General features: G+C 43.1%; 3 protein-coding genes and 1 non-coding gene across 4 annotated transcripts; all 4 read left to right on the top strand.

The window, feature by feature from the left end:
- Positions 1-9,835: 9,835 nt before the first annotated feature.
- On the top strand, positions 9,836-11,487 carry rps20 (ribosomal protein S20). The gene is made up of 4 exons (XM_069697987.1): positions 9,836-9,945; positions 10,675-10,774; positions 10,960-11,033; positions 11,263-11,487. Exons 1-4 carry the CDS (start codon positions 9,943-9,945, stop codon positions 11,443-11,445), a joined length of 360 nt encoding a protein of 119 aa, XP_069554088.1. The 5' UTR covers positions 9,836-9,942; the 3' UTR covers positions 11,446-11,487.
- On the top strand, positions 10,821-10,891 carry LOC138620674 (small nucleolar RNA U54). Its single transcript, XR_011310886.1, has one exon. It is a non-coding gene; the product is annotated as a small nucleolar RNA U54 (small nucleolar RNA).
- Positions 11,488-13,090: 1,603 nt separating the features above from the next.
- On the top strand, positions 13,091-19,708 carry LOC138620574 (kinesin-like protein KIF20A). Its single transcript, XM_069697911.1, has 18 exons — positions 13,091-13,102; positions 13,205-13,300; positions 14,073-14,192; positions 14,281-14,419; positions 14,513-14,697; positions 14,814-14,883; positions 15,603-15,782; positions 15,873-15,984; positions 16,059-16,121; positions 16,430-16,576; positions 16,796-16,962; positions 17,041-17,225; positions 18,016-18,155; positions 18,299-18,464; positions 18,758-18,866; positions 19,088-19,158; positions 19,238-19,357; positions 19,493-19,708. Exons 1-18 carry the CDS (start codon positions 13,091-13,093, stop codon positions 19,706-19,708), a joined length of 2,298 nt encoding a protein of 765 aa, XP_069554012.1.
- A 1,119-nt stretch (positions 19,709-20,827) lies between these two features.
- rgs9bp (regulator of G protein signaling 9 binding protein) lies at positions 20,828-23,982 on the top strand. Its single transcript, XM_069697985.1, has 3 exons — positions 20,828-20,923; positions 22,207-22,513; positions 23,606-23,982. The coding sequence occupies exons 1-3, from the start codon at positions 20,828-20,830 to the stop codon at positions 23,980-23,982; spliced, it is 780 nt and encodes a 259-aa protein (XP_069554086.1).
- Positions 23,983-24,940: the final 958 nt, after the last annotated feature.

The following is a 24,940-nucleotide window of genomic DNA, read 5'->3' as shown; positions in this document are numbered from 1 at the left end:
AACGTGAACATTAAAACTACAAATCCGACTCTCCATTTGTCACCGCAGTAAGACCGAACAAAGTAAAAGTAGCACATCTCTCTGTCAACACAAACTCAGAGGATCTTCATGGATGTGGTGTACCTTGCAGGGCTGTTGTATTGGATTGGATTAGATTGTAAAGGCCTTTCTATTTTTTTGTTCACTGAGTGTGTTGTACTTCAAGGTGTCTTATGCCCCTCTGTAAACACTGAAGCCTGTTGTACCTTTATCCAGGCAGGAAGTGATTCATACGGTGTAATAGTCAAGTAAACACAAAAAGCACGAACAGAATGAAAAGTTGAATTAAAAGTGTATTTTGTCCTCGTAATAATGTAGATCTGAAGTAGTTCACTGCAGCAGGCCGTCCTGTCTTCATCACATTTACAGTATTTGGTAATATGTATTAAAATCATGTGCCTGTAGAATTCTGTGGAGGTTTAGTGAAGTGCTTTGAAGTCTGGCGTCATTGTGATGTCACGACTGTGATGTTAGAGTGGAACATTCTAAGATCATTGTAACAGCACGCAGAAGACGAGTTCACCTCAGAACAGCCACACACACTCAGGAGAGTTACACACACTCTACAAGTGACAACAGATTATCGATAGCTCTTCTCGTATCATTACGTTGAAACTTCGTTTGAACAACATGGAACACAGGAACTCTACAGAAGAGAAACATAGAAGTAAGTACGACGTCCTGGCACAATGGTGGGATGGTCAGTGACTCGGACTCAGTGAGTCACGTTTTTCCACGTGTTTCTGTATTTTTAATAAAAACACAAAAGAGAGTTTCAGAACTAATTTGTCCGATTTGCAGTGAAAAAAAAACAAATGAATAAATGAAAACATGAGCTGATATTAAAATGAGCAGGATTTAAAACAAGTTATAGTTTACAGTTTTGTTGGTTTCAGTCACAGACTTTTTTGCTTTGATTTTTTTTTTTTTTTTTTTTTCAGTTTTACTGCTGAAGCGAAACTATTTATTGAATCACAAACACATGCGAAAAAACTTTTTTTTTGCAACTATAAACAAATTGATTTGGATCAATTACATGGCTCTACACACAGAGTTCCCTATTCCCACTGGAAACACTGGACAAGAGAGAATTGTGTTTGAGCTACTTGGAGGTCATTAATCATTTTATTGCTCTTTTTTACTTAAATGCTTTTAAATGTAGCATCACGACTTCTATTATCTATATTTCACGTTGTCTTGGATGGCTGCCATCTTGGCATGCAGCCTCTCTGTAGGCCAACGTTTGTCATGCCTATGTTAGCTGAGGTTAGCTTCTCATGTGTAACACATTATAAATGAAATCCAACAAGACTCTTATAGTTTTCTGTGACCGATAGTTGGAGTTGACGAGTTTACAACTTTGGTATGCTGCTCGTATTCCAGCGGTACAAACTGTTTGTGAACAGGGACATAATTCAACAACAAACCACTCTTCACCAAGCGGCATGTGTGTTAGAAAACGGATACCAGTAGGATCAGTATGTGCCACTGACACCGACCATATGAAACATTCATAACACAAACCATTAAAAGAATAAACCCATGCTATGCTACGTTTAAAAGTAGTAAGTTGGCAGAATGGCCATTTTACACAATTACAAATTTCATTTTGCTGCTGTCAACAAACAGGTATTTCACTGTGTTTCCCTTCATTTAGATAATGAATCCAATGTTAATAAATCCAGCTGCAACACGACAGAGGATGGCACAGCGCAAGGGGGAAAAAAGAAGGCGACTTCAGATGACAAAAGGTTGAGGAGTGACAGAGACACCAACATTGGTTCCTCCACCAATGTGCAACAGGAAGATGCAAGTGTCTGGGGCAGCAAGCGGAAGGCGGACGCTTGTGGAGAGTGCCTCAAGAAAAGGTTGAGGGTTGACAGTGACCTTTACAGCAGCTCTTCCTGCAGTGTGGTAGCAGAGGGAGCCAGTGTACAGGGCAGAAATCAGAGGGCTGATGCTGCTGAAGGAAGCCCAAGGACAGAGATGAGCGACACCAAGGACACCAGCAGCAGCGAGAGGGGCACCAACTCAGATGAGACCCCAAAGACGTCTGAGAGCCCGAGACACAGCTCTGACGAAGAGGCCCAGTACGACTTCCCCTTCCTAATAAAAACAAGCCGAGGTGAGCAGATGGAGTGAAAGAAAGTCAGGGTAGTCTTCAAGGTTGAAGGAATAGTCCGACAATTTTAGGAATGTGATTATTTACTTTCTTGCCAAGAATTAGATGAGAAGATATATACCACCTCATGTCTCTACCACATATATGAAGTTTCAACCAGCAGCTGATGAGCTTCACTTCACACAATGACTAGAAACAGATAGCTGGCCTGTCTCTGTCTAAAGTTAATAACATCCACCTACCGGCACCTCCAAAGACGAGGCTCCTCTAAGCTCGGCTGACAGACAGCTTCACACGTTGTTGGTAGACGTGAGAGTGGCATTTATTTTCTCATCAGAATCTCTATTTGAAATGTTGCTAATAATTATAATTATAAATGTGTCTCTCTCTCTGTAGATGAATTTGAAGAAATGTATCAGGAGGTTTGCCAGATTGGTGAAGGTGCATATGGGTCCGTGTATTCAGGCTACCGTAGAACAGACAATGTACCAGTAAGTTTCCTTATCTCACTCTTTGTCCCCAAACAAACACACACACACACACACACACACACACACACACACACACACACACACACACACACACACACACACACACACACACACACACACACACACACACACACACACACACACACACACACAATGCTCAGAGTAAAATACTTGTTATTTGTCCTGCAGGTTGCCATGAAACACATTCAAACAGAAAATGTTTTCTACATCAAAATGGTAGGTGTTCACGGTTTCGGTTACACGGTCATCATTTTTCATTTAACCGAGGATTTCTTTTCTAATTCATGAATTGGGATGCTTTTATTACCTTTAGGTCCAAAAAGGAAAACAGTATCTGATCCCTGAGGAAGTGGCCCTCATGGAAAAAGCAACAGGCGGAGCTAAAACATGCGGGAAATCTGCTGCCATCGCTCTGCTTGACTGTTTTGATCTGGACGAGGAGCTCATCCTGGTGATGGAAAGACCAGTCCCCTGCATGGATCTGGAGGATTACCGCATAGAAAAAGGAGGCCACCTGACAGAAGACGGCGCCAAGGTAAGGATCAGGACTATGTACTGGACTAGATATTTTCAGGGTGTAAGCGAAGCTAATCTGCTGTTAGTGGTAGTTTCGTATTTAGCAAACAGACATGACAGTGGCATCAATCTTCTGAATAAGCATATATCCCAAAATGTCACACAGTTGCTTCAAAGTACCGTCCGAGAGCAAGTCAGAACTACAGTCGTCACTTTGTCATCCGAGCTTCCAGCACCACCTTTTCAAGGATGTGAGCTCATGTCTGACTGGACATTAAGTCAGACTCCACTCCACTTCCTCACTGTTTCACTCTCCTTCTATCACAGGTCATCCTCAGGCAGATGGTGGAGGCTGTCATTGAAATCCACTCAAATGGAGTCTTTCACAGGGACATCAAGATGGAAAATGTCCTGGTGGAAGTTGGACCAGATGGCCCTCGAGCCCGATTGATAGATTTCGGATGTAGCTGCCTTGTGAAGAACGGGTCTTACAATTCTTTCAGCGGTACGATATCTGCTCTTTGTCCTGGATTTCAATCAGTCTTTGAAAGACACAACTTGGATGTTTAAACAAGGCTTCTGCTCCTTTACTGACTTTTTGACTCCTTCCCTCCATCTTTGTGTCCATCACTGTGTATTCTAGGTACCCCATTGTTGGCCCCTCCAGAATGGTTCCTCCAGAAAAATTATAATGCTGCTCCCACAACTGTCTGGCAACTGGGAGTATTATTATATGACCTGCTTCATCAGAAAACCTCATTTGATACGATGAAGTATCTATGGGGGAGAGCTAAATTAGACGCCAGTCTATCCACGAGTAAGACAAACACAGTTTACATTTAAGAAGACATTGTTACAAATTATTTCTACCGAACATGTCGTTTTTAATGAGTTTTAGAAGACCAGAAGAAGCTAAAATACAATACATTTACAAAAGCTGATATATAAAACCACGATACACTGCAATATATTGTAGATGATAATGTAGATAATACACAAGTACATATACTAAATACATCTTTGAATATTAAGTAGTCCTATTGGTTTTTGAGCTGCTACTTAAACTATGCTCTCCTGCTCTCTCCTGCTTTTCAGACTGCAAGGATTTTTTTGAGCTGTGTCTGGCTACACAGCCTGAGAAGCGAGGCACCTTCGAGGACCTATGGCTCCATCCTTGGCTCAAGTAATGGACACCAGACCACGTGTGCAGGTCCTCTCCTGGGTCAACCAATCGCTCCAGCCACACACCCCTCAACCCCTCAACCAGTCAACCCAGCCCCCACTCAAACATTAAATCCACCTACCAACCAGCGGACCAACACACCAACCAAACTTCTGTCCATCCGTCCGATCGCCCGTCCAACCGAACGTCCGTCCCTCCATCCCTCCAATCGCCCGTCCAACTGAACATCCGTCCATTTGTCCAATCGCCCGTCCATCGATCAACTAACCATAGTGACCAACTAATAAATCCATAAAAAAAGTAATCCACAAATATTAAATAAAAAGAATTAACAGTGGTGCAGTGGTTAGCATTGTCGCCTCACAGCGAAAAGGTTCCGAGTTCGAATACGGGCCTGGATCTGTGTGGAGTTTGCATGTTCTCCCTGTGCCTGCATGGGTTCTCTCCGGGTGCTCCGGCTTGCCCATCCAACCGAATGTCGGTGCATCCGTCCAATTGCCCTTACAACTGAACGTCCGTCCGTCCCATCACCCGTCCAATTGAACATCCTTTCATCCGTCCATCCGTCCGATCGCCTGTCCAACCAAACGTCCGTCCATCTGTCCGATCACCCGTCCAATTGAACATCCTTCCATCCGTCCATTTGTCCAATTGCCCACCCAACTGAACATCCGTCCATTTGTCCAATCGTCCGTCCAACTGAACGTCCGTCCATTCGTCCATCCATCCACTCGCTTGCCAACCGAGCATCTGTCCATCCGTCCGATTGCCCGTCCAACTGAACGTCCGTCTGTCCATCCGTCCGATGGCCCGTCCAACTGTGCATTTGTCCATTTGTCCAATCGTCCGTCCAAATGAACATCCATCCATTTGTCCGATCGCCCATCCAACCGAACGTCCGTCCATCTGTCCAATTGCCCGTCCAACTGAATATTCATCCATTTGTCCGATCGTCCGTCCAACTGAACGTCTGTCCATCCGTCTGATCACCCATCCAACCGAACGTCCATCCATCCATTCAATTGACCATCCAACTGAACATCCATCCATTTGTCCGATCGTCCGTCCAATTGAGCATCCGTCCATTCGTCCATCTGTCCAATCGCTTGCCAAGCGAACGTCTGTCCATCTGTGCGATCATCCGTCCAACTGAACGGCCGTCCATCCTTCCGTCCAATCACCCGTCCAACTTAACATCCGTCCTTTTGTCCAATCGTCCGCCCATTTGTCCAATCGTCTAGCCAACCGTCCATCCGTCCAATCCGCCGTCCAACTGAGCAGCCGCCCATTTGTCCAATCGTCCGTCCAACCGAACGTCCTACCATTCGTCCATCCATCCACTCGCTTGCCAACCGAGCATCTGTCCATTCGTCCAATCACCCGTCCAACTGAACGTCCGTCTGTCCATCCGTCCGATAGCCCGTCCAACTGAACATCTGTCCATTTGTCCAATCGTCCGTCCAACTGAACGTCCGTCCATCCGTCTGATCACCCGTCCAACCGAACGTCCGTCCATCCGTCCAATTGCCCATCCAACTGAACATCCATCCATTTGTCCGATCGTCCGTCCAACTGAACGTCCGTCCATTCGTCCTTCTGTCCATTCACTTACCAACCGAACGTCCATCCATCCGTGCGATCGTCCGTCTAACTGAATGGCAGTCCATCCCTCCATCCAATCACCCGTCCAACTGAACATCCATCTTTTTGTCCAATCGTCCGCCCATTTGTCCAATCGTCTGTCCAACCGAACATCCGTCCACTCATCCATCCATCCATTCGCTTGCCAACCGAGCGTCCATCCATCCGTCCGATTGCCCGTCCAACTGAACATCCGTCCATTTGTCCAATCGTCTGTCCAACTGAACGTCCGTCCATTCGTCTGCTCGCCTGTCCAACCGAACGTCCGTCCATTCGTCCATCCATCCAATTGCCCGTCCAACTGAACATACATCCATTTGTCCAATTGTCTGTCCAACTGAACGTCCGTCCATTTGTCCATCGATCCAATCGCTTGTCAAACGAACTTATTTCCATCCGTCCAATTCCCCGTCCAACTGAGCATCTGCCCATTTGTCCAATCATCCGTCCAACCGAACGTCTATCCATCCCTCCGTCCAATTGCCCGTCCAACTGAACATTCATCCATCGGTCCGATCGCTTTTCAAACGAACTTTTTTTTTTAAATTAAATTTTATTTCACTTTATTAATCCCCGAGGGGAAATTTCGAACTTCCGTCCATTCGTCCAATTCCCCGTCACACTGAGCATGCGCCCATTTGTCCAATTGTCCGTCCAACCGAACGTCCTACCATTCGTCCATCCATCCACTCGCTTGCCAACCGAGCATCTGTCCATCCGTCCGATTGCCCGTCCAACTGAACGTCCGTCTGTCCATCCGTCCGATGGCCCGTCCAACTAAGCATCCGTCCATTTGTCCAATCGTCCGTCCAATTGAACATCCATCCATTTGTCCGATCGTCCGCCCAACTGAACGTCCGTGCATCCGTCCGATTGCCCGTCCAACCAAACATCCGTCCATCCATCCAATTGCCCGTCCAACTGAACATCCATCTATTTGTCTGATCGTCCGTCCAACTGAACGTCCGTCCTTTCGTCCATCCGTCCATTCACTTGCCAACCGAACGTCCATCCTTCCGTGCGATTCCAACTGAACGGTCGTCCATCCCGCCGTCCAATCGCCCGTCCAACTGAACATCCGTCCTTTTGTCCAATCATCCACCCATTTGTCCAATCGTCTGTCCAACCGAACATCCGTCCACTCGTCCATCCATCCATTCGCTTGCCAACCGAGCGTCCATCCATCCGTCCGATTGCCTGTCCAACTGAACATCCGTCCATTTGTCCAATCGTCTGTCCAACTGAACGTCCGTCCATTCGTCCGATCGCCCATCCAACCCAATGTCCGTCCATCCGTCCAACTGAACGTCTGTCCATTCGTCCATCCATCCAATTGCCCGTCCAACTGAGTATCCTTTCCATTTGTCCAATTGTCTGTCCAACTGAACGTCCATCCATTCGTCCATCGGTCCAATCGCTTGTCAAACAAACTTTCATCCACTGTCCAATTCCCCGTCCAACTGAGCATCCGCTCATTTGTCCAATCGTCCGTCCAACCGAACGTCTATCCATCTCTCCGTCCAATCACCCGTCCAACTGAACATCCGTCCTTTTGTCCAATCGTCCGTCCAACTGAACGTCCTTCTATCCGTCCATCGGTCCGATCGCTTGTCAAACAAACTTCCATCCATCCGTCCAATCGCCCGTCCAACTGAACATCCATCCATTTGTCCAATTCCCCATCCAACTGAATGTCCGTCCATTCGTCCATCAGTCCAATCGCTTGTCAAACGAACTTCCGTCCATCCGTCCAATTCCCTGTCCAACTGAGCATCCGCTCATTTGTTCAATCGTCCGTCCAACCGAACGTCTGTCCATCCCTCCGTCCAATCACCCGTCCAACTGAACATCCATCCATTTGTCCAATCGTCCGTCCAACTGAGCATCCTTCTATTCGTCCATCGGTCCGATCGCTTGTCAAACAAACTTCCATCCATTCGTCCAATCCCCCATCCAACTGAGCATCTGCCCATTTGTCCAATTGTCCGTCCAACCGAACGTCCTACCATTCGTCCATCCATCCACTCGCTCGCCAACCAAGCATCTGTCCATCCGTCCAATCGCCCGTCCAACTGAACTTCCGTCCATCTGTCCAATTCCCTGTCCAACTGAGCATCCGCTCATTTGTTCAATCGTCCGTCCAACCGAACGTCTGTCCATCCCTCCGTCCAATCGCCCGTCCAACTGAACATCCATCCATTTGTCCAATCGTCCGTCCAACTGAGCATCCTTCTATTCGTCCATCGGTCCGATCGCTTGTCAAACAAACTTCCATCCATTCGTCCAATCCCCCATCCAACTGAGCATCTGCCCATTTGTCCAATTGTCCGTCCAACCGAACGTCCTACCATTCGTCCATCCATCCACTCGCTCGCCAACCAAGCATCTGTCCATCCGTCCGATCGCCCGTCCAACTGAACGTCCGTCCATCCATCTGTCCGATCACTCGTCCAACTGAACGTCCATCCATCTGTCCGATTGCCATCCAACTGAACATCCGTCCATCCTTCCGTCCAATCCCCCATCCAACTGAGCATCCGCCCATTTGCCCAATCGTCCGTCCAACCGAACATCCGTCCATTCGTCCATCCGTCCACTCGCTTACCAACTGAGCGTCTGTCCATCCGCCCGATGGCCCGTCCAACTGAACATCCGTCCATTTGTCCGATCGCCCGTCCAACTGAACGTCCTTCCATTCATCCAATCGCCCGTCCATTGATCAACTGACCATAGTGACCAAATCCATAAATAATAAATACAAATAATAAACAGTGGTTTAGCATTGTCGCCTCACAGCCAACAGTCGGTCCACTGATTGACCTTTCTGGGTGGAGTCTGCATGTTCTCCCTGTTCCTGCGTGGGTTCTCTCCGGGTGCTCCGGCTTCCTCCTACCATCCAAAAACACGCACCTCAGGTTGATTGGTGGTTCTACAAATGTCCCTTAGGTGTGAATAGGCTTTGGTTTTGTCTGTCTCTGTGTTGGCCCTGTGATGGACTGTCCAGGGTGTCCCCTGCCTTCGCCCAAAGTGATTAAATTACATTAAAGTGACAATAGAAAACATGGGAAAGGCTCTGGGATGCTCCTCTGTCCCTTCAAAAAAAAAAAAAAAATAACATGAGCACACACCATTTCATCACAACACCCTCATCACAGCTTTCTACCATTCACCTTCAATTCAAAACATTTTACTTTATAGACTAAATATTACTGTGTAGGCTCCTCCATCGTGCTGGATTTCACGTTACAATACAACCATCAGCACAATTTGAACTTTAGCACTTTACAAAATATGCTTCCTCTTCAAACTTTTTTTAAATACTCGTGTCTAATTATCAAAACAAATATAGGCATGTTGTGTTTAAGCGCTGCCAATCTTATCACTCACTTACACTGAGATGGTGACCATGGTAAACAAATGACTGGATCACTAGTTGGAAACTGAAGAAAGACTTTGTGATGGATTTACAACCAGTCCTGTGACGTCCCTCCCGTCCCTACGGTGTCTCCCACCAGGGCACTATAGCAGCCCACCATCAGCTGGATACAAAAAAACAAAACAAAAAAAACCACTTCAATTTCTTCCATGGCCTCGAAATACAGATAGTAATCTTAATGGTGTCATTTTTCTTCATGTTTATTTTGAAGATCTTCGAGGATGACAGCTCAGCTGGCCTCCAGTGGTCAGAGGTGTAAAACAGAATTCCACGTCAAAGCTGTATTTAGCCGCTAGAGGTCGCTGTTTGTGACAGATTAGTCTAAAAACACCAAAGAAGAAGTAGCGGAGAACCCGGATGAAGAGTACATAACCGGAAACGGGCGTCTCTTCTTTCTTTCCCCGAAGAGCTTCACCACGCTGCTGGCGTCCGTTCCTGGCTCACCGCTGTTCGCTTGAATTTCTTCCGAATAAGTCGGTCAGGAATAATCATAATGGTATGAGCTATTTGAGTTTACCTTCGAGTCACTCTTACGAAGGGACTGTGTTACTGGTTTCAGTATTTTAAGTCAGTATTGTACTTTGAAGTGAGGGAGCTGGCGCCCACAGCTAATGGCGCTCGGAGCAGACGTCCCGCCGGAATCAATTCACAAAGCGCAATCTTTAACAATATTGTGATTGTTGTCAATATTGTAAATATGTCGGTACTTGAGATAGCGACTGGACATTTTTAAGAACACAATTAACAATTCGGCCTACTTTCAAGTGCAGTAGCGGACTTTTTAGATGGTGTTTAAAGCTTTCTTTGTCTTGGTGGCTCTGTTGTCGCTTTGTGGCTTATCACGACAATCAAATGGAGTAAATGACTCAAATTTAGACTGGATCAAAGTTGACTGAACTGAAGACGCATTTTGTCAATCACTTGCGTAAGTAACGCAGCCTAACAGTCACTCCACGTGTTGGTCAGCTGGTGATGGGTGGAGGTGGATTTATTCTGAGTCGTAAACAAGTCCGAATAATATATCCGAGACTGGACTGTTGATACTGTCTTTACATTTCCAGTGTGTTCATCAGTAACCACATATTAACGCAGGGAAGTGATGAAAACCAATTAATAGTGTGCACGTAATGGACTTGTTCTTAAACTAATGTTGGTACTGTGACGCGTTTCAATCATGTCGAACAAAAGTTTATTGATTCATTAACTTTCGTTTCCACTTCCGCAGGCTTTCAAGGACACCGGTAAGGCACCCGTTGAGACCGAGGTCGCCATCCACCGCATCCGCATCACCCTCACCAGCCGCAACGTCAAATCTCTGGAGAAGGGTAACTAAAGTCAAATTAGTTCATGTTGTGGATTAAATGTTGATCTGGGCTATGAGGATAAAAACATTTTACGTGATCAACCGTGATGACGGATAAATACGCTATTCTGAGCCATGATTTGAGAAGTGTCTCCCAAGAGATCTGGTGTCGCTTGTGTGTTTAAAAGTTTCTTGTTTGATCTGCAGTCTGCGCAGACCTGATCCGTGGGGCGAAGGAGAAGAACCTGAAGGTGAAGGGACCCGTCCGCATGCCGACCAAGGTACTGAAGATCACTGCTCAGACAAATATTAACCCAGCACTGTACTAGTATAACAAATCGATCGGCTCTTGGCACTATTTAAGTATGTTCAATACAATTTTATTGTCCAGTTGTTCCTGTATATCAAATGTAGTATAAATATGAAACGCTACACGACTGCCCTATTCACCAGTTTTGGGTTATTTACAATTTGATCGAGCTAAAATCTGTCTTTTGTGCCTCCCTCCAGACTCTGCGCATCACCACCAGAAAGACTCCCTGTGGTGAGGGCTCCAAAACCTGGGATCGCTTCCAGATGAGGATTCATAAGCGCCTGATTGATCTGCACAGCCCGTCTGAAATCGTCAAGCAGATCACCTCCATCAGTATCGAGCCCGGTGTTGAGGTCGAAGTTACCATCGCAGACGCATAAACAGCGCAGATGTTTCAATAAAGAAATTAATAAGGAAACTGACATGGTGTTTGGGTTCTTACATGGGGCATTTTGACTTTAAGGCCTTAAAGGGGCAGTGTGGGATCAGGATTTAGAGATTAATCAACTTCATTTATAACTGGTGAACTTCTATTATATTTGTTTTAAATTGAAGATTTATTACTTGAGATTGATACTAAAAACTGGTTAATAGGTTTATAATTCAAAGTAAAGCTTCAGTTTAATTAACTTTTTTTAAATTTTATTTTGGTGAATATGATTTATCACCATGACAACTGGAGCAGACTGATACGAGCGAGCACAAAATGCATCTTAACCAGTTTCCTGGCAGGTCAGTCCAGAAGAATTTAAGTTGTTGAGTTCACCCACGATGTTGCCTTGTTTTGTTTGAATTTTTTTTACACTGACTATCTGTTTTTACCTAAAGAAATATAAATCCCCTTTGCCTGGCACTGCTTCTATTCCCTCTGTGCAGTCACAAGAGTAGAAGTGACATGTTTGCATATATGATAACTTTGCTTTCCACTACAATTGATACAAATTCAACATAACCAGGGTGATGGCCATGTTTGTTTTTGGGGAAACCTTAAGTTCAGGATGACGCCTGCATGACAAAATGTCAGGTATGCTGTTCCAGGAACCTCTGAAGGTCTTCTTTATCTATCCTCCTTGTTAAACTTGCTTTAACCCAACAAGAGAGGGTGCATGATTAATGTATGATGTTTTTTCTGACATCCCAACCAATCCAGAAATAAGGTATTCAGTCTTGGTAGGCAGGAATTCCTCTTGAGACCTGTCAGATACTTGATACTGTGTCCTTCACCTTTGGACATAAAATCTATACTCCTAAAATTGATTAGGCTTTATATGGATATTTTTCTCTGATATAGGCAAAGGGATTTTAGTTATAGAAATGTATTCTGAAAAACAAGAGTCCACAAATGTCTTTTTTTTTTTTTAAAGATTCTTCCTTGGTAGCATCATCTGACCAATGGAGAATGTCTTTCTACTCACAGGGGGAAAATAATTAATCACCAAACCATCAAGAAACATAATTCTGTCAGTATCATTTGATATCTGTTTAAGGACTTTCTTCAAACTCGTTTATAGCTGCAAAGAAATTCTTGGTTGTTAAATCAGAATCTATAATCCTTTAAACACCAAGAACAGAACCTCAAATGAGGATTCTGACACATCGTCTATGAAATGAACCCTGTAGACGTAGAGACCTCCAAGCTCATTGGTCAAAACCTGATGATTTGTTTGAGTTCACATATGCCTCCAATTAGAAGTGATTACAAGCTCCCACTTGATTTTCAGTGGAAGAAGGTCAGCAGACCTGGTGGCTCTTGTTGAGGTAAAATAAATCATTTCAAGGCCAAAGGATCCTGTTAATCGAGTCAGAGGCTGTTAAATCAACATTTGTGCGTGAAAGAAATTAAGTGCACAAAAACATTGTTGTTTTGGAGCTGACCCGCCTCAACATGAGCACAATGAACGACTCAATTAAGGAGGAAAGTGTCTGTTTGGAATCTGTTGACATGGACTGGACTTGTATTGATCCTCCTTTCAGCACCTCAGTCCTGCAGGTAATGTTCTCATCTGACTTCAGTGCTTACTTAAGATGCCCGTCCAGGTTTGTCATGAACAGACAGGCAGGATTGAAATAAACTGTATAAACTCAGCTCTTCTGCCCTGACGTTAGTTTGCGGTCTGACTCGTCTTCTTGTGCTGTTAGATGAAAGTGCCTGGTGGAGCCGAGCAGCAGACGATGAGCGTTTACCTCAGAGTCAGGCCCTTCTCTAAAGACGAACTCTCTGACGATGAGGATAAGGTACAGTATGTCAAAGAAATGGTGTCAATTCATCATGTTCACCAGGAGTCGATTATAAATATTACAGTCTGTCCTGTTTTCTTACTTATGCAAGTGTTGCATTATGTACCTGGTTGCCACCAAGGTATGGGTGAGACTCCACTCGCTTTGACATAGAAAAAATAAACTAATACACTTCTCCAATATCTCAAACATAACAAAAGAGGAAAAAGGAAAACAAATATTTTATCAATGACATATTGCAATATTTTCACCCCACTCAAAATTCCATAGAAATAACTAATTGTATTACATTGTTTTGTTTTTTTTTTTCTCTACGTATTTGGGGAAAATAGTATTTAAAAAACAATAACAAATTAACATCAATAGGTCATATCTTTTTTGTAGCCCACTGTGTTTGAGTATGGCTTGAATGGAAATGTCTGACTGCCCGTCAAAATAAAACAGTAGCATATAAAAAAGAAGTAACATGAGTTCCTGACTTGGGAGACGAGATGGCTCTATAAGCCACATACACTCTCACAGCCTTCCTTATTAACTCCATGATTTATATGATGTTAACTTTGTGACACGTTTCGCCCTATGTTAGTCTGTTATGATACAAAATGATGGTGGGAGCAGTTATTAATGAAGATCCATGATGATTGGCAGTGGTGATCCTAGACTGTAGAAGTAGTTTGCTCCATTGTTACTGTGATTGTCCTTTCTTTTCATTTAGGCTGCTCTACCAATTTTCCTCCATTTGTCCCCCCCCTCCCCTCCTCCCCTTTAGGACTGTGTTGTGATTGAAAACAGCCAGAGGGTGACACTGAATGCACCGAAGGGCTCTGCCACCATGAAGAGCAGTGAGAAAGGGATTGGCATGTCGCTCCACAAATTCTCCTTCTCACAAGTCAGAAATGTCTAAAATAAGCTTTGTGCCATTTTATGTCGATGTACACATACATTTTTAACTGTTTATCTTTCTGTTGGGCCTTTAGATATTTGGACCAGAGACCACACAGGCTGAGCTGTTTGAGAACACAGTTAAAAGCCAAATGTCTGATTTCCTGGAAGGGAAGAATGCACTGATATTCAGCTATGGTGTAACCAATGCTGGGAAAACCTTCACTATCCAAGGTGAAGAACACCACAGCAGCATCAAGTCTCTGAGCTTTAGTCATGAACAGAATTCACCTGAAGTTGACCTAATTTTGTTGTGACGTGCTTTAGGAACTTCAAAAGAGCCAGGAATACTTCCTCGAATGCTGGACGCCACCTTTCACTACATCGGAGGTCATCAGTATGAGGGAATGGACCTGAAGCCCTACCTCAGGAATGATGCACAATATCTGGATCCTGACCAACTGAAGCAGGAGAGAAGTGCTAAAGCTGCCATTTTTGCTTCAGTCAAAGAGGTGAGGACTCAGCTCTGCCAAAGTTTATTGCTGAACATGGAAAATAAACAATGAAACATCCATAAACATAAAACTAGCCGCATAACATCTTATTATATGTCTTTGCTCTGTTGTAGGAGTGTGATCCTCACAGACCCAGTGTATGTTCAGAGTCCCTGCCCTCTTCTTTGTCCTACAGTCAGACAGGTAACATTCACTAACTCTGCACACTGAATTTGGTATATCTTGGAGTTAAAATTGTTCAAATATACTTTGTCCACATGGGAATTCTATTCAGCAAGTGCAAAGTGCCACTTTGGGATTAAAGTGTGTAATCCAGTCATCAGTCCACCAGATATTGATCAAATAATGAAATGTCAGTGTCATGTTGTCTCTCGTGAAAAGTAAGTTGCCTCAGGTTTAAGCACCAAAAACTACGTGGTTATGTTTAGGTAAAGATCGTGGTTTGCTGCAGCTATTTGCTAGTGGTTGAAAACGCTAATCAAAGCTATTGGTTCATGGTTTGCAAGTCATTTTACACAAGTCAAATTTCGTATGTCAACTACGTTGCTTAACGTACGTTACGTTATGTACAAACTTACTTGCATCCCTTCAAAGAACAGCAGTCGTCCAGGGTAAAGTCCCGTGTTTGTTACCCCAACGTCTTTGTAATACTGACTTTATCACTCTTTATACTTTGTCACTTGACCTTTTACAACCCTGCTCATACATTAGCTCACTTTTCAACGCCTAGCTGAGGAAAAAACGAGACTGACGCTGCGTCCTCTAGTGGACTGATGGGTGCATTACACACTTGCTGGGATTTAGGCAAGATGAATTATCGTAAATTCCAGGTCAATGGGATACCTGTTGTTCCTCAAAGGTTTTTATTGTCCTCTGTGCTCTTTACGTTGTTCCCACTTAAGTTTTGACAAACACCCCAACAGAAGCCAGCAACAACATCCAGTTTGCCTTGTGGGTGGCTTTCTTTGAAATCTACAATGAGTGCGTGTACGATCTGCTTCAACCGTCCCTGTGCTCAAAGTCCAAGAAGGGGACTTCTCTTCGTATGTGTGACGACGGTGCTGGAAATGCTTACGTTAAAGGTGTGACGATGACTTTACCTTTAATCTAATACAAACATAGTCTAGATGTTGCTTCCCACTTGAGAACAATGTGTTTTTATTTTGTTTCAGACCTCAAGTGGATTAACATCCAGAACCTCGGGGAAGCCGGCAAGCTCCTGCAATATGGAAATAAGAACAGAAGTGCTGCATCCACGAAGATGAACCAGTCCTCCAGCAGAAGGCAAACTTGAGTAAAACTTGTCTTTACTTGGTGTTCTCTTCTGTTTTCAAAACTCACAGCAGCTTTCGTTACAGCCACAGCATATTTACCATGAAGTTACTGAAGATTGATGGAGGTGCAGTGAAAAGGATCTCAGAGTAAGTATCAGAGACATAAACATGTTGCAGTTATGATACATATTTATAGCATCTTTCTTACAGAAAATGCAGCTGAAAAAGCGAAGAAATAATTTAAATAGTGAATAAGTTCAACTATAAAGAGAAGGGAAATAAAATGAGGCATTTGAAACTGGAAAAATAGAAGTGAGGTTGATGAATATTGAGTTATTGAACCAAATTTCTAGTTGGTTATGCTTAATTTCCCATCACAGAAAATGTCTTCTGATAGGTCCAGCATCATAAACACGGCAATAATACAAGAAGTAACTTTTTGATCTGTTTCTCAGGTTTTCTCTGTGTGACCTGGCTGGCTCTGAAAGATGCAACAAAACGAAGACATTTGGAGAGAGGCTGAAGGAGGCGGGAAACATAAACAACTCGCTGCTTATTCTGGGGAAGTGCATCACTGCCCTTCGTAACAATCAGTTCGACAGGTACAGATAGCTGTCTGACTTATGTTTGACAAAAGATGCCAAAACTTTGAATTGTAAAGGATTTGACTGCTCCAGTTTTGCTCGGGCACAGTAAAATGCATGTTGATCATAAGCAATAAATTGAAGTGAAATCTCCCAACTGGACATTCAGTTGAAGTGAGACGAACATGACCTCCATGAACCCCCTCTGTGTGCTTTTACATCGTTCCTGTTCATAAGAATGAAGAGCAGCTACGTTCCTTTCCGAGAGAGCAAACTCACCAAACTCTTCCAGGCTGTTTTCTGCGGCAAAGGTAGAGCCTCAATGATCGTCAACATTAACCAGTGCGCTTCCACCTACGATGAGACGCTCCATGTTATGAAGTTCTCTGCCGTTGCCAAACAGGTGACCTTGAGGACATAATGAAGTGAGATTAATCGGGGAGCATCTGGTTGAGCTGAAGCAGTGACCTCCCCGTGCTCTCTGCAGGTGGTGCAGGTGATCCCAGACAAGCCTCTGGTACCTGTGGCTCCCTGTCTGGTCGGTCGAGATGGGAAGTCCCTGGTGAAGAATGGGGTGATTGACAAGCAGGCCCTGGAGAGCTACCTGTCCGAAGAGGAGCTGCTGGATGAGGAAGATGATGCTGACATGTCTTTGCTGCCACAGAGCGTACAACTGCATTTTTTATTTTATTTTACAGATGAATCGGATGCAGTACATCAGACATCCCTCAGTTGTTATTTGAAAAAAAAAAAAAAAAAAGCTTGATGAACATCAGCACCTGTTTGTTACCAGCAGTACATTCACCTTTACAAAGTCACCGTGGACTTGAGCAAAGAGGGCACATAAAAGACCCTCGAAATGCTGCAGAAAGTCTGCAGCAGCGAAGCAGCGACCTGACGAGGTTTTCTGAGTGACATTAATGTTTCAAGAGGAACAAAGCGTCTGTGACCTTCTGAGGGAAAACATTCAATGCAAACCAATCTGAATTGTGGTGCGACGGGAATTGTGTTCCCCAACGTGACAACGTGTCCGCTCTTCGCCCGCAGTCGTTCCCAACCCGTTGCTCCTCCTCAACTAATTTGGCTTCCTGCAACAACTTTTTATTCCCTCTTGAACCACGAATGCCAATCAAAACACCTCGCCTATCTCTTTGCTTCACTGTTGTAGATTTTCTGAAGCATTTCAAGGAACTCTGTTGCTGATTTCCTAAATCTGACAAAAAATCCGACGTGCGCTCTCTTACTTAAGAAAAGGTATCAGTGTCCGTTACTGTGCTGCTCTTCATTTGTCTGCAACAAGAACAGTCTCAGAACATTTTGATCACGTGTAATGGTTTGAATTTTTTTTTTTTTTCACTTTTAAAATACAGTAGTTGGTAAATAGTCACTGTTCATTCATTGCAGGATCTACTCCATTTCTAATGTTGTTAAACTGTATTTGTTTTCAACGTTCCCAGGAGCTTTTGACTATTGTTGAGAATCTACGAGCAAAACTACTGGCTGAACGCAAAACAAATCTGATACAAGAAGTGGGAATTCGCAAGGAAATGGGAGAAGCCATGTTTCAACAGCTCATGGAGAGTGAAGAGCTCCGCACGTATGCTGCTACTTTGGTTTAATTTTGCAGGATTAGACCAGCGATGCAGTTCTTTCATATAGGTTTTTAGTCCGTGTTCATTTGAGCAGCAACGCCTCCAATGTAACCAAACCTTGTAAACACCATGTTCTTTAACCGTTCAGTCGACAGATAGAGGAGCTGAAGGAAAGCTACCAGGAGAAGCTGGAGAACACATTTGAGATGTACAAAGATGCAATCAAAGAGCACGCCTACCAGAGTGCCATGAACAATCTGGAAGATGACTACGTACCACTCGATGAGTTCATCACTGAACAGGAGAAAGTAGATGTAGGTTTTACTTTTTTTTTTATTGGCTGTTAACAGTTCAGAAAAAATATAAATCCCTACCAGGTTTTTGATAAATTAAGACTTTAAACTCTATCACTGAAAGTCCCGGGCCCGACGTCAAGGAGCCAAAGCTTCTAAAAGAATGAAATTGGTCATGTTGAACTGCGGCAAAAATATAACGAAAGAAATATCTTCTCAAATTTCAGATTTATTGGCTCACAATCAAAGTATTCAAAATCCTTTAGATCTTTTACTTATTTACATATCGGATTTGTCTCCGACCGACTGTGTAGGCCCTCAGACGTAAAGTGTCTCAGCTGTCCAGTGACCGAGAAGTTACACCTGTTCAAACGATGGATCAGCAGTGCCAGACTCAAACAGCTAATGCAGCAAAAGAACCAGGTTAGCATACTTTCATCTTTTCATGGACGTACCTCAACATCTTCCCTTTTTTTAGGAAATGTGAAGAGAAATATAGATGCGTTTTTTTGTGTATTTTTTTGTGTATTTTATATTAATGATTTCTATAACGTGTTGTATGTTTTGTTTTACATCACTCTGTGCTTAATAAGTTCCTGTTATTGAAATGGCAAAGTGACAGTCAACACATTTGACCCTCACAGGTGATGAGCGATGGAAATGGCTTTACAAAGAAAAATGTATCCTGGAGAGAATATGTGAGGATAAACAACAGGTAAAGAGGACAACATTTCAGTCAAACATCAACTCAGTCTGGTTATGTAATGACGTCAGTGTTGTGTTTTGGTCTTCAGTTGATTTTGTCTCTAGAAAAAAGGCTGATGGAGCTCAGTGAAACTCTGCAGAAGGTCAGAAACAGCTTCCTGGAGAAAGTGTCCGATCTGGAGGCTCTGCAGACGAAGGCTGAAGATCAGGTGAGGCGGTGCTGAAGGGTACAAGGTGAAGGGTTGGATGTCAATATAATGTCGGGTAACCATGATCTTACCAGAGTGGAAGTTTCTGTATCTGGTTTGAAAGTTGTTCACATTTTTTTTTTTTTCCCCTTCAAGAAAAAATCTCTGGAGGACATCCGATGGCAAATTGTTGAAAAGGACAAGGAGATTGCGTCGCTGAAGTCCGAACTTGTCAAGCTCTCCCAGAAGCCCCCCGCGGAGCCGAAGACCAAACGAGGCCTGCTCGCCAACATCAAGGAGGCGGTCACGTCGCCGCGGACGAGTACGATCGGCCGAACACGCAGTAAGACAGTGAGGACAGTCCACCAATGAAAAGTCCAACATCTGCATGCACACCAGTTTTTAAATACTTTTCTTGGACAGGTTTAACAATTGCCATATATGCTATACAGTATTAGTTTTAGTTTTTTTTTTTTAGGTGGAATATTTCTTTTATTCATGTTTGTGACGTTCTTCTAGTTTTTTAATAAAAATCCCTCCTTCTTTTAAACATATTGACTTCTAGTCACGTGTTCCTGTAAGTGTTTGGGTTGCTTCAATTACAAGCACCACTTGCGTGATTTCATTTCATGGTCACTGCACTGCGGGTTTTATTCCAACACGGAAGCCTTATGAATGAGTACATACACGACTATAGAAATGTCGCGTGCTTCTTACGAGTCAGAATTGAATATAACAACCTGGTCAAACGAGGTCATTCATTTTCCAGAGCCTGAGGGAAAAGGACCACAAAGGACCTTGATGGGACAAGGAAACCAAGTAAAGCACTGAAGTGCATCACTATTCACTCTTTAATTTTCTTATTCGTGTATCTTTACACTCAGTCTGTAAAATCCCTTAACTCTGCCAGTGCGATGTACAAATATTTTCACTCTTGCCCCTCCTTGCTGATTCGTTGTGTTGCATGTTGACCTTTCCAGTTGAGTGAAGGAGGTGCAGCCAGTGTGGTGCGCTTGAGGTAACGGAGCACAGCCTCCTCTCAGTTAGTGAAAGGGCCATTGTGGTAGACAGCCAGCTGCTCTCCTATCTCTCTGGTCTCAGTGATGGTTAATGAGATTAGCTGTTCTTCTAAGCCTGTGTCAGTGCAAAGGGGTCAATCACAGGATTAGCACCTTGCTTAAGAGTTACATCAGTTTATTGTACTTTTTTTTTTTTTCCTCCTCTTTACTTTCACTTTCCCACAACTGGCTCAAGTTTCCCAGCGTCTGTACGAGAGTATGTTTGGCACCTGTGGTTGCACTTTAGTCGCCGGAGTGGGATACTGCAAAGCATCATGCTGCCTGGGGATTGAGTCAGTCTTGACCCTCGGCCGCTGAATGAAGCATCTTCCAGGGGAGTAAGAGGAGCAGGGGCAGCCAGAGAAGTGAAGGGCAGCTGGGCCAAAATCTTGCCTGCTGTGGCAGAGTCTGAGACTCTGGACAAATCATCCTCATGCCACTTGTAAATAACAAAGTGGGCGATGATTGCACAGTCGGCACAGACAAGGCTTTGGCTGATGGAAAGGCTCTGGTGGATTCTTTGGTCAAGGTAAGCTTCTCCAAGTTTGAAGATTTACCTTGTGTAATGCATAATGATTGATGTGGCATAATTCTGTATTATTCCATTTATTTTACATAAAGTCCATGTTGCCATCAAATACATACATTTCTAAGAATTTAACTGAAGAACATACCAATGAAATGTATCTATTCCTACAATGTATTTTATATGTAAATATCTGATATAGTCTCACAAAAAGGCAGTTACAGTGGAAATAATGTATAGAAAGTTAAATATATTTTGTTTCAGCAATTATTACCATCTCCACCACGTACATCTTTGACAGACTAAATGCACATGAAACACTGAAACATCTTTTCCTTCCCCCTCAGCTAAAAAAGCACTCTCACTGAAAAGATTTTCTTGGTCCACTGCTTCTTTATGACTGTTAGATAATGCCATGACCATGCCTCGCATTCATACCCCAGTTAGTAGCAACTATTTAGTTGTTTGAACTCAAATATTATTAGTTTGTTTGCGTTGTAGAATAATTCTTGCACAATCAGCAAAAAGCATTTTTGGTAGCTTACAACTGCAAATGGTATTTTTTTATTTTGGTACAAACAGCTCTCAGGTTGCACCTGTACAGGCTTGAAGTGCTGTTTGCATCCAGAAAAATAATGTAGCAGTTGTAGTCATTGTCGTTGTGTTCCCTCGTCTCATCTGTGAAAATGGGCCGCTTGTACTCTGAGTGCACAAGGTTGCTCTGGCTTATCTAGAAATAGATCAATGATAATGAGCTTATTTATAATATTTTTACTGAATGAAACCACACCTGCTAATCCACCAAGATTAAGCTAATAACTATTAATAAAACATTGTGTTGGCGTATCACTTTTTATATATATATATATATATATATATATATATATATATATATATATACATATATATAGGGAAATCAGAACTGTTCTGTTTTCCATATTTCCCAGTTAGTGTTTCAAAGAGGTTAAAATGGTTCATGTTGATATCAATCCAAAAATGTTTTCAATAGTTAACAGTTCATTGAATGGATTTCTTTCTGTTGCGGTGCACTAGTTACATAGATGTGTACTGACGTGTTCAGTAGTGGTCAGCTGCTCAGAAGTAAAGTTAATCGATGTATACCTCATGAAGATTAGTGGTCTACACACTTGATCAGGTGATGAACATGTCCGTACCTACACAAAGTTCCTCTTACAAACTTTGAATTTGAAAAACTTTGAACTTTGAAGTTCCTTTGGCTCAGCATATTGAGTTACTATATCTGTTGCTTCTCTTCCCTCACGCAGGTGGTGGCGTGTTACCGGCATCTGGCCTCGTGTGTAGGTGGCAGCACAGACAGCCTGCAGCTGCGGGATGAGCTGCGACAAACACGAGAAAAGGCCCAAAAGTTGGCCGTGGCCATCTGCCATCACCTGACCTCACAACTCCGGGACAAGAGCCTGCCCGAGGAGCAGCGTAAGGAGATGGAGCTCCTCTGGGTGGCCTTCTCCTCCAGCCTGGAGCTCCTCCATGTTGACATGTGCAAAGTTTTCAACATGGGGAACATTTTCTCCCTGGCTAACTCGGTCAGCCTGGTGCAAACTGGCCTGCAAGGTAAATGAGAGCTCTTACTGCAGGACTACATGCAAACTGTACTTTAAGTGGTAGAAGTGATACCTGGCATGTCGATAATATAAAACAAAGTTTGACCAGGGTGTCTGATATGAACATTTTGAAGGTAATAAAACTAAATTTAGTTTATATTCTGCAAAAATATCTGCTCTACATCGTAGTCTTCAGAGATTCTTCATCAACATACAAACAACCAGATGACACTATTTTATTTCATGACGAACAATGATTCAATATTGATTGCTCTTCTGTCATCACAATTAAATTGAGCTTTTAAAGTTACCCCAAAATGAAAGTGCTGCTAATAAGAGGAAATGTGTTCTTCGTGACCGGTGCCTTTTTGAGCTGATATAAGGAAACCGTTTGTGACCGGCAACTCTCTCTCAGTTAGCTGGTCATGCATCTCCAAATCTTATTGTTCACTTCTACGTATCATTAGGTCGAACAGCTGCAACAGTTAGGATAATAATAAACTTCAATATTGCACCTTTCAAGAATGCAAAGTGCTTTACAATGAAAACCATACAATTTACAATAAAGCAAAAAGCCAGGAACTTCAGAGATAGCCAAGATAAAATTACAACAAATATCCTCAATTTAGAAAAAGTGTGAGAATAATAGAAGTGTGTTTTCAGCATCAGACTCAGTGATTTTTCTGTAAATTTGAGCCACATTAGGTTCATGGCTGAACGGATGTTTGTCTTTCATACACAAGTATGTACCGATGTTCATCGACGATGATTGACTTTAAAAACTGCCTGACTTTTCTTGTGTTTTTGAGTTAATTGTTTCAAAAGCTATGACATAGACTGCCATGCAATTTTTCATTTACAATATTGTTGGATTTTAGATTGAATTTTTGGGATGTATGTTTGTTTCTCTGGGTTCAGTTTTTGCTTTTTATTAACTTTATATTCACAGTTTAGATACAAGTTTTCCAGAAGTTATCAGCTGATTGTACGATCACCGTTTGTTGCCACAGTTTACGACTAAATTTTTTTTTTTTTTTTTTACCAGTAAATGGCAATAAGAGTTGACTGTCGGAAATTTCAAATTAGAATTTTGGTCCTGCAGGAGGAGGCAGTGAGGTAGCAGCTCGAGCACTCAGTCTGCCGGACCTGAACCAGGCTCAGACTCCAACCCTCCCTGAAGGCTTCGAGAGCCAGGAACGCAGCACCATGGAGGAAGAGATCAGCCAAATTGACCACATGATCGACGACATGGAGATGAAAGTGAACGTGTTGCGCTGGATGGTGGAGTCCCAAGGGCCCCAGTATGCAGACCCGCTCAGCGGCACCGACAGCGCCTCGCTAGCTCCGCTTTCTGTTGACGAGGAGCAGCCTGAACACCAGCCTCTGTGCCAGCGCAGTCACATCTTCGCGCTCTCTGTGCTGATTTCTGTTGTTTTTGTGGCGGCCACGTTATCTGTCTGTATTGTCCTTTTCTCATGAACAAAACCTTAATGCACTCAACTTGTTTGTTTCCGTGCAACCTCAGAAATTCCCACTGCAAAAATGGCAAGTGTTGCATGTACATTAGTTTTCTCTTTATGTACTTTACAATATTTTTTATTTTGTAATAGCAACTCAATTATTTATGAGTGCATGACATCTGTTCTCTAAATATACACTAAAGTAAATCTGGATGCCATTTATTGCAGTGAATACAAAGCTGCCATACACTATCTTTGTTGAATAAGGTGACAATAACAGTACATGGTTACCGGTTGCAAGTGATTTGGTAAACATGATCATGGGAGAGGGGGGTTATTTTATCTATTCAAATGTAAAAAGATACAGCTTATATTTTCCTGTACATTTTCCCGACTAGTTGGTGATACATGAAAGGAACAACTTCTGATTTTAAAAAGCCACCACTTGTCACACTTTGTTCCTTGTTGCCATTAAGACTACATAGGTGCTGATGCTTGGTAGTTGGTAACTGTTCGGGGATTCATTGTTATTTATTTTGTACATAACCTGTGCTGTAGACAACTCACAATATATATTATAGTTATGCATTATAAAAGTATCAACTTGGATATGACACCATGTTGTTTTTCATTCATTTCTATTGATTAGCGCTTTGGTAAAGCATTCAATCATTGTATGCAGAGCAGCAACAAATCTGGAGGATTGAGATGGTTTTAAACGTCTAATTATACGATTGTTTTTTGTGCCTCCATCCTGGCGACCGCTGTAGCTGGAGGCATTTTTTTCAGCTCTCCATATGTACCTTCATAAATACGTCTGTCGCATCCTCGTGAACGTGATGTTTCAAGAAGGGCTTGATGGTTTCTTCAAATTTGGCACAAACATTTATTTGGTCACGGAGAGAAACTGATTTTAAAGGGGTCAAAGGTCAAGGTCACTGGCACCACATGTCAATTCATTCTTGTGAACGTGATAC

This window comes from Brachyistius frenatus, unplaced genomic scaffold (genome assembly GCF_029030835.1).
Source record: "Brachyistius frenatus isolate BFR_SWC_R1_liver_20210118 unplaced genomic scaffold, ASM2903083v1 Contig_25, whole genome shotgun sequence".
In the NCBI taxonomy this organism is placed as follows: domain Eukaryota; kingdom Metazoa; phylum Chordata; class Actinopteri; family Embiotocidae; genus Brachyistius; species Brachyistius frenatus.
Note: the sequence above shows the minus strand (reverse complement) of the source record. Positions and strands in the feature narration are given on the sequence as shown.

Bases quoted from the DNA above. Each gene is read 5' to 3' on its own strand.
- rps20 (XM_069697987.1), top strand. The intron at 10,775-10,959 runs GTAACTAAAGTC...TTTGATCTGCAG, and splicing joins CGTCAAATCTCTGGAGAAGG to TCTGCGCAGACCTGATCCGT. The intron at 11,034-11,262 runs GTACTGAAGATC...GCCTCCCTCCAG, and splicing joins CCGTCCGCATGCCGACCAAG to ACTCTGCGCATCACCACCAG.
- LOC138620574 (XM_069697911.1), top strand. The intron at 18,465-18,757 runs GTAGGTTTTACT...CCGACTGTGTAG, and splicing joins CTGAACAGGAGAAAGTAGAT to GCCCTCAGACGTAAAGTGTC. The intron at 19,358-19,492 runs GTGAGGCGGTGC...TTCCCCTTCAAG, and splicing joins AGACGAAGGCTGAAGATCAG to AAAAAATCTCTGGAGGACAT.
- rgs9bp (XM_069697985.1), top strand. From the start codon at position 20,828: ATGCCACTTGTAAATAACAAAGTGGGCGATGATTGCACAGTCGGCACA. The intron at 20,924-22,206 runs GTAAGCTTCTCC...TCCCTCACGCAG, and splicing joins TGGTGGATTCTTTGGTCAAG to GTGGTGGCGTGTTACCGGCA. The intron at 22,514-23,605 runs GTAAATGAGAGC...TTGGTCCTGCAG, and splicing joins GGTGCAAACTGGCCTGCAAG to GAGGAGGCAGTGAGGTAGCA.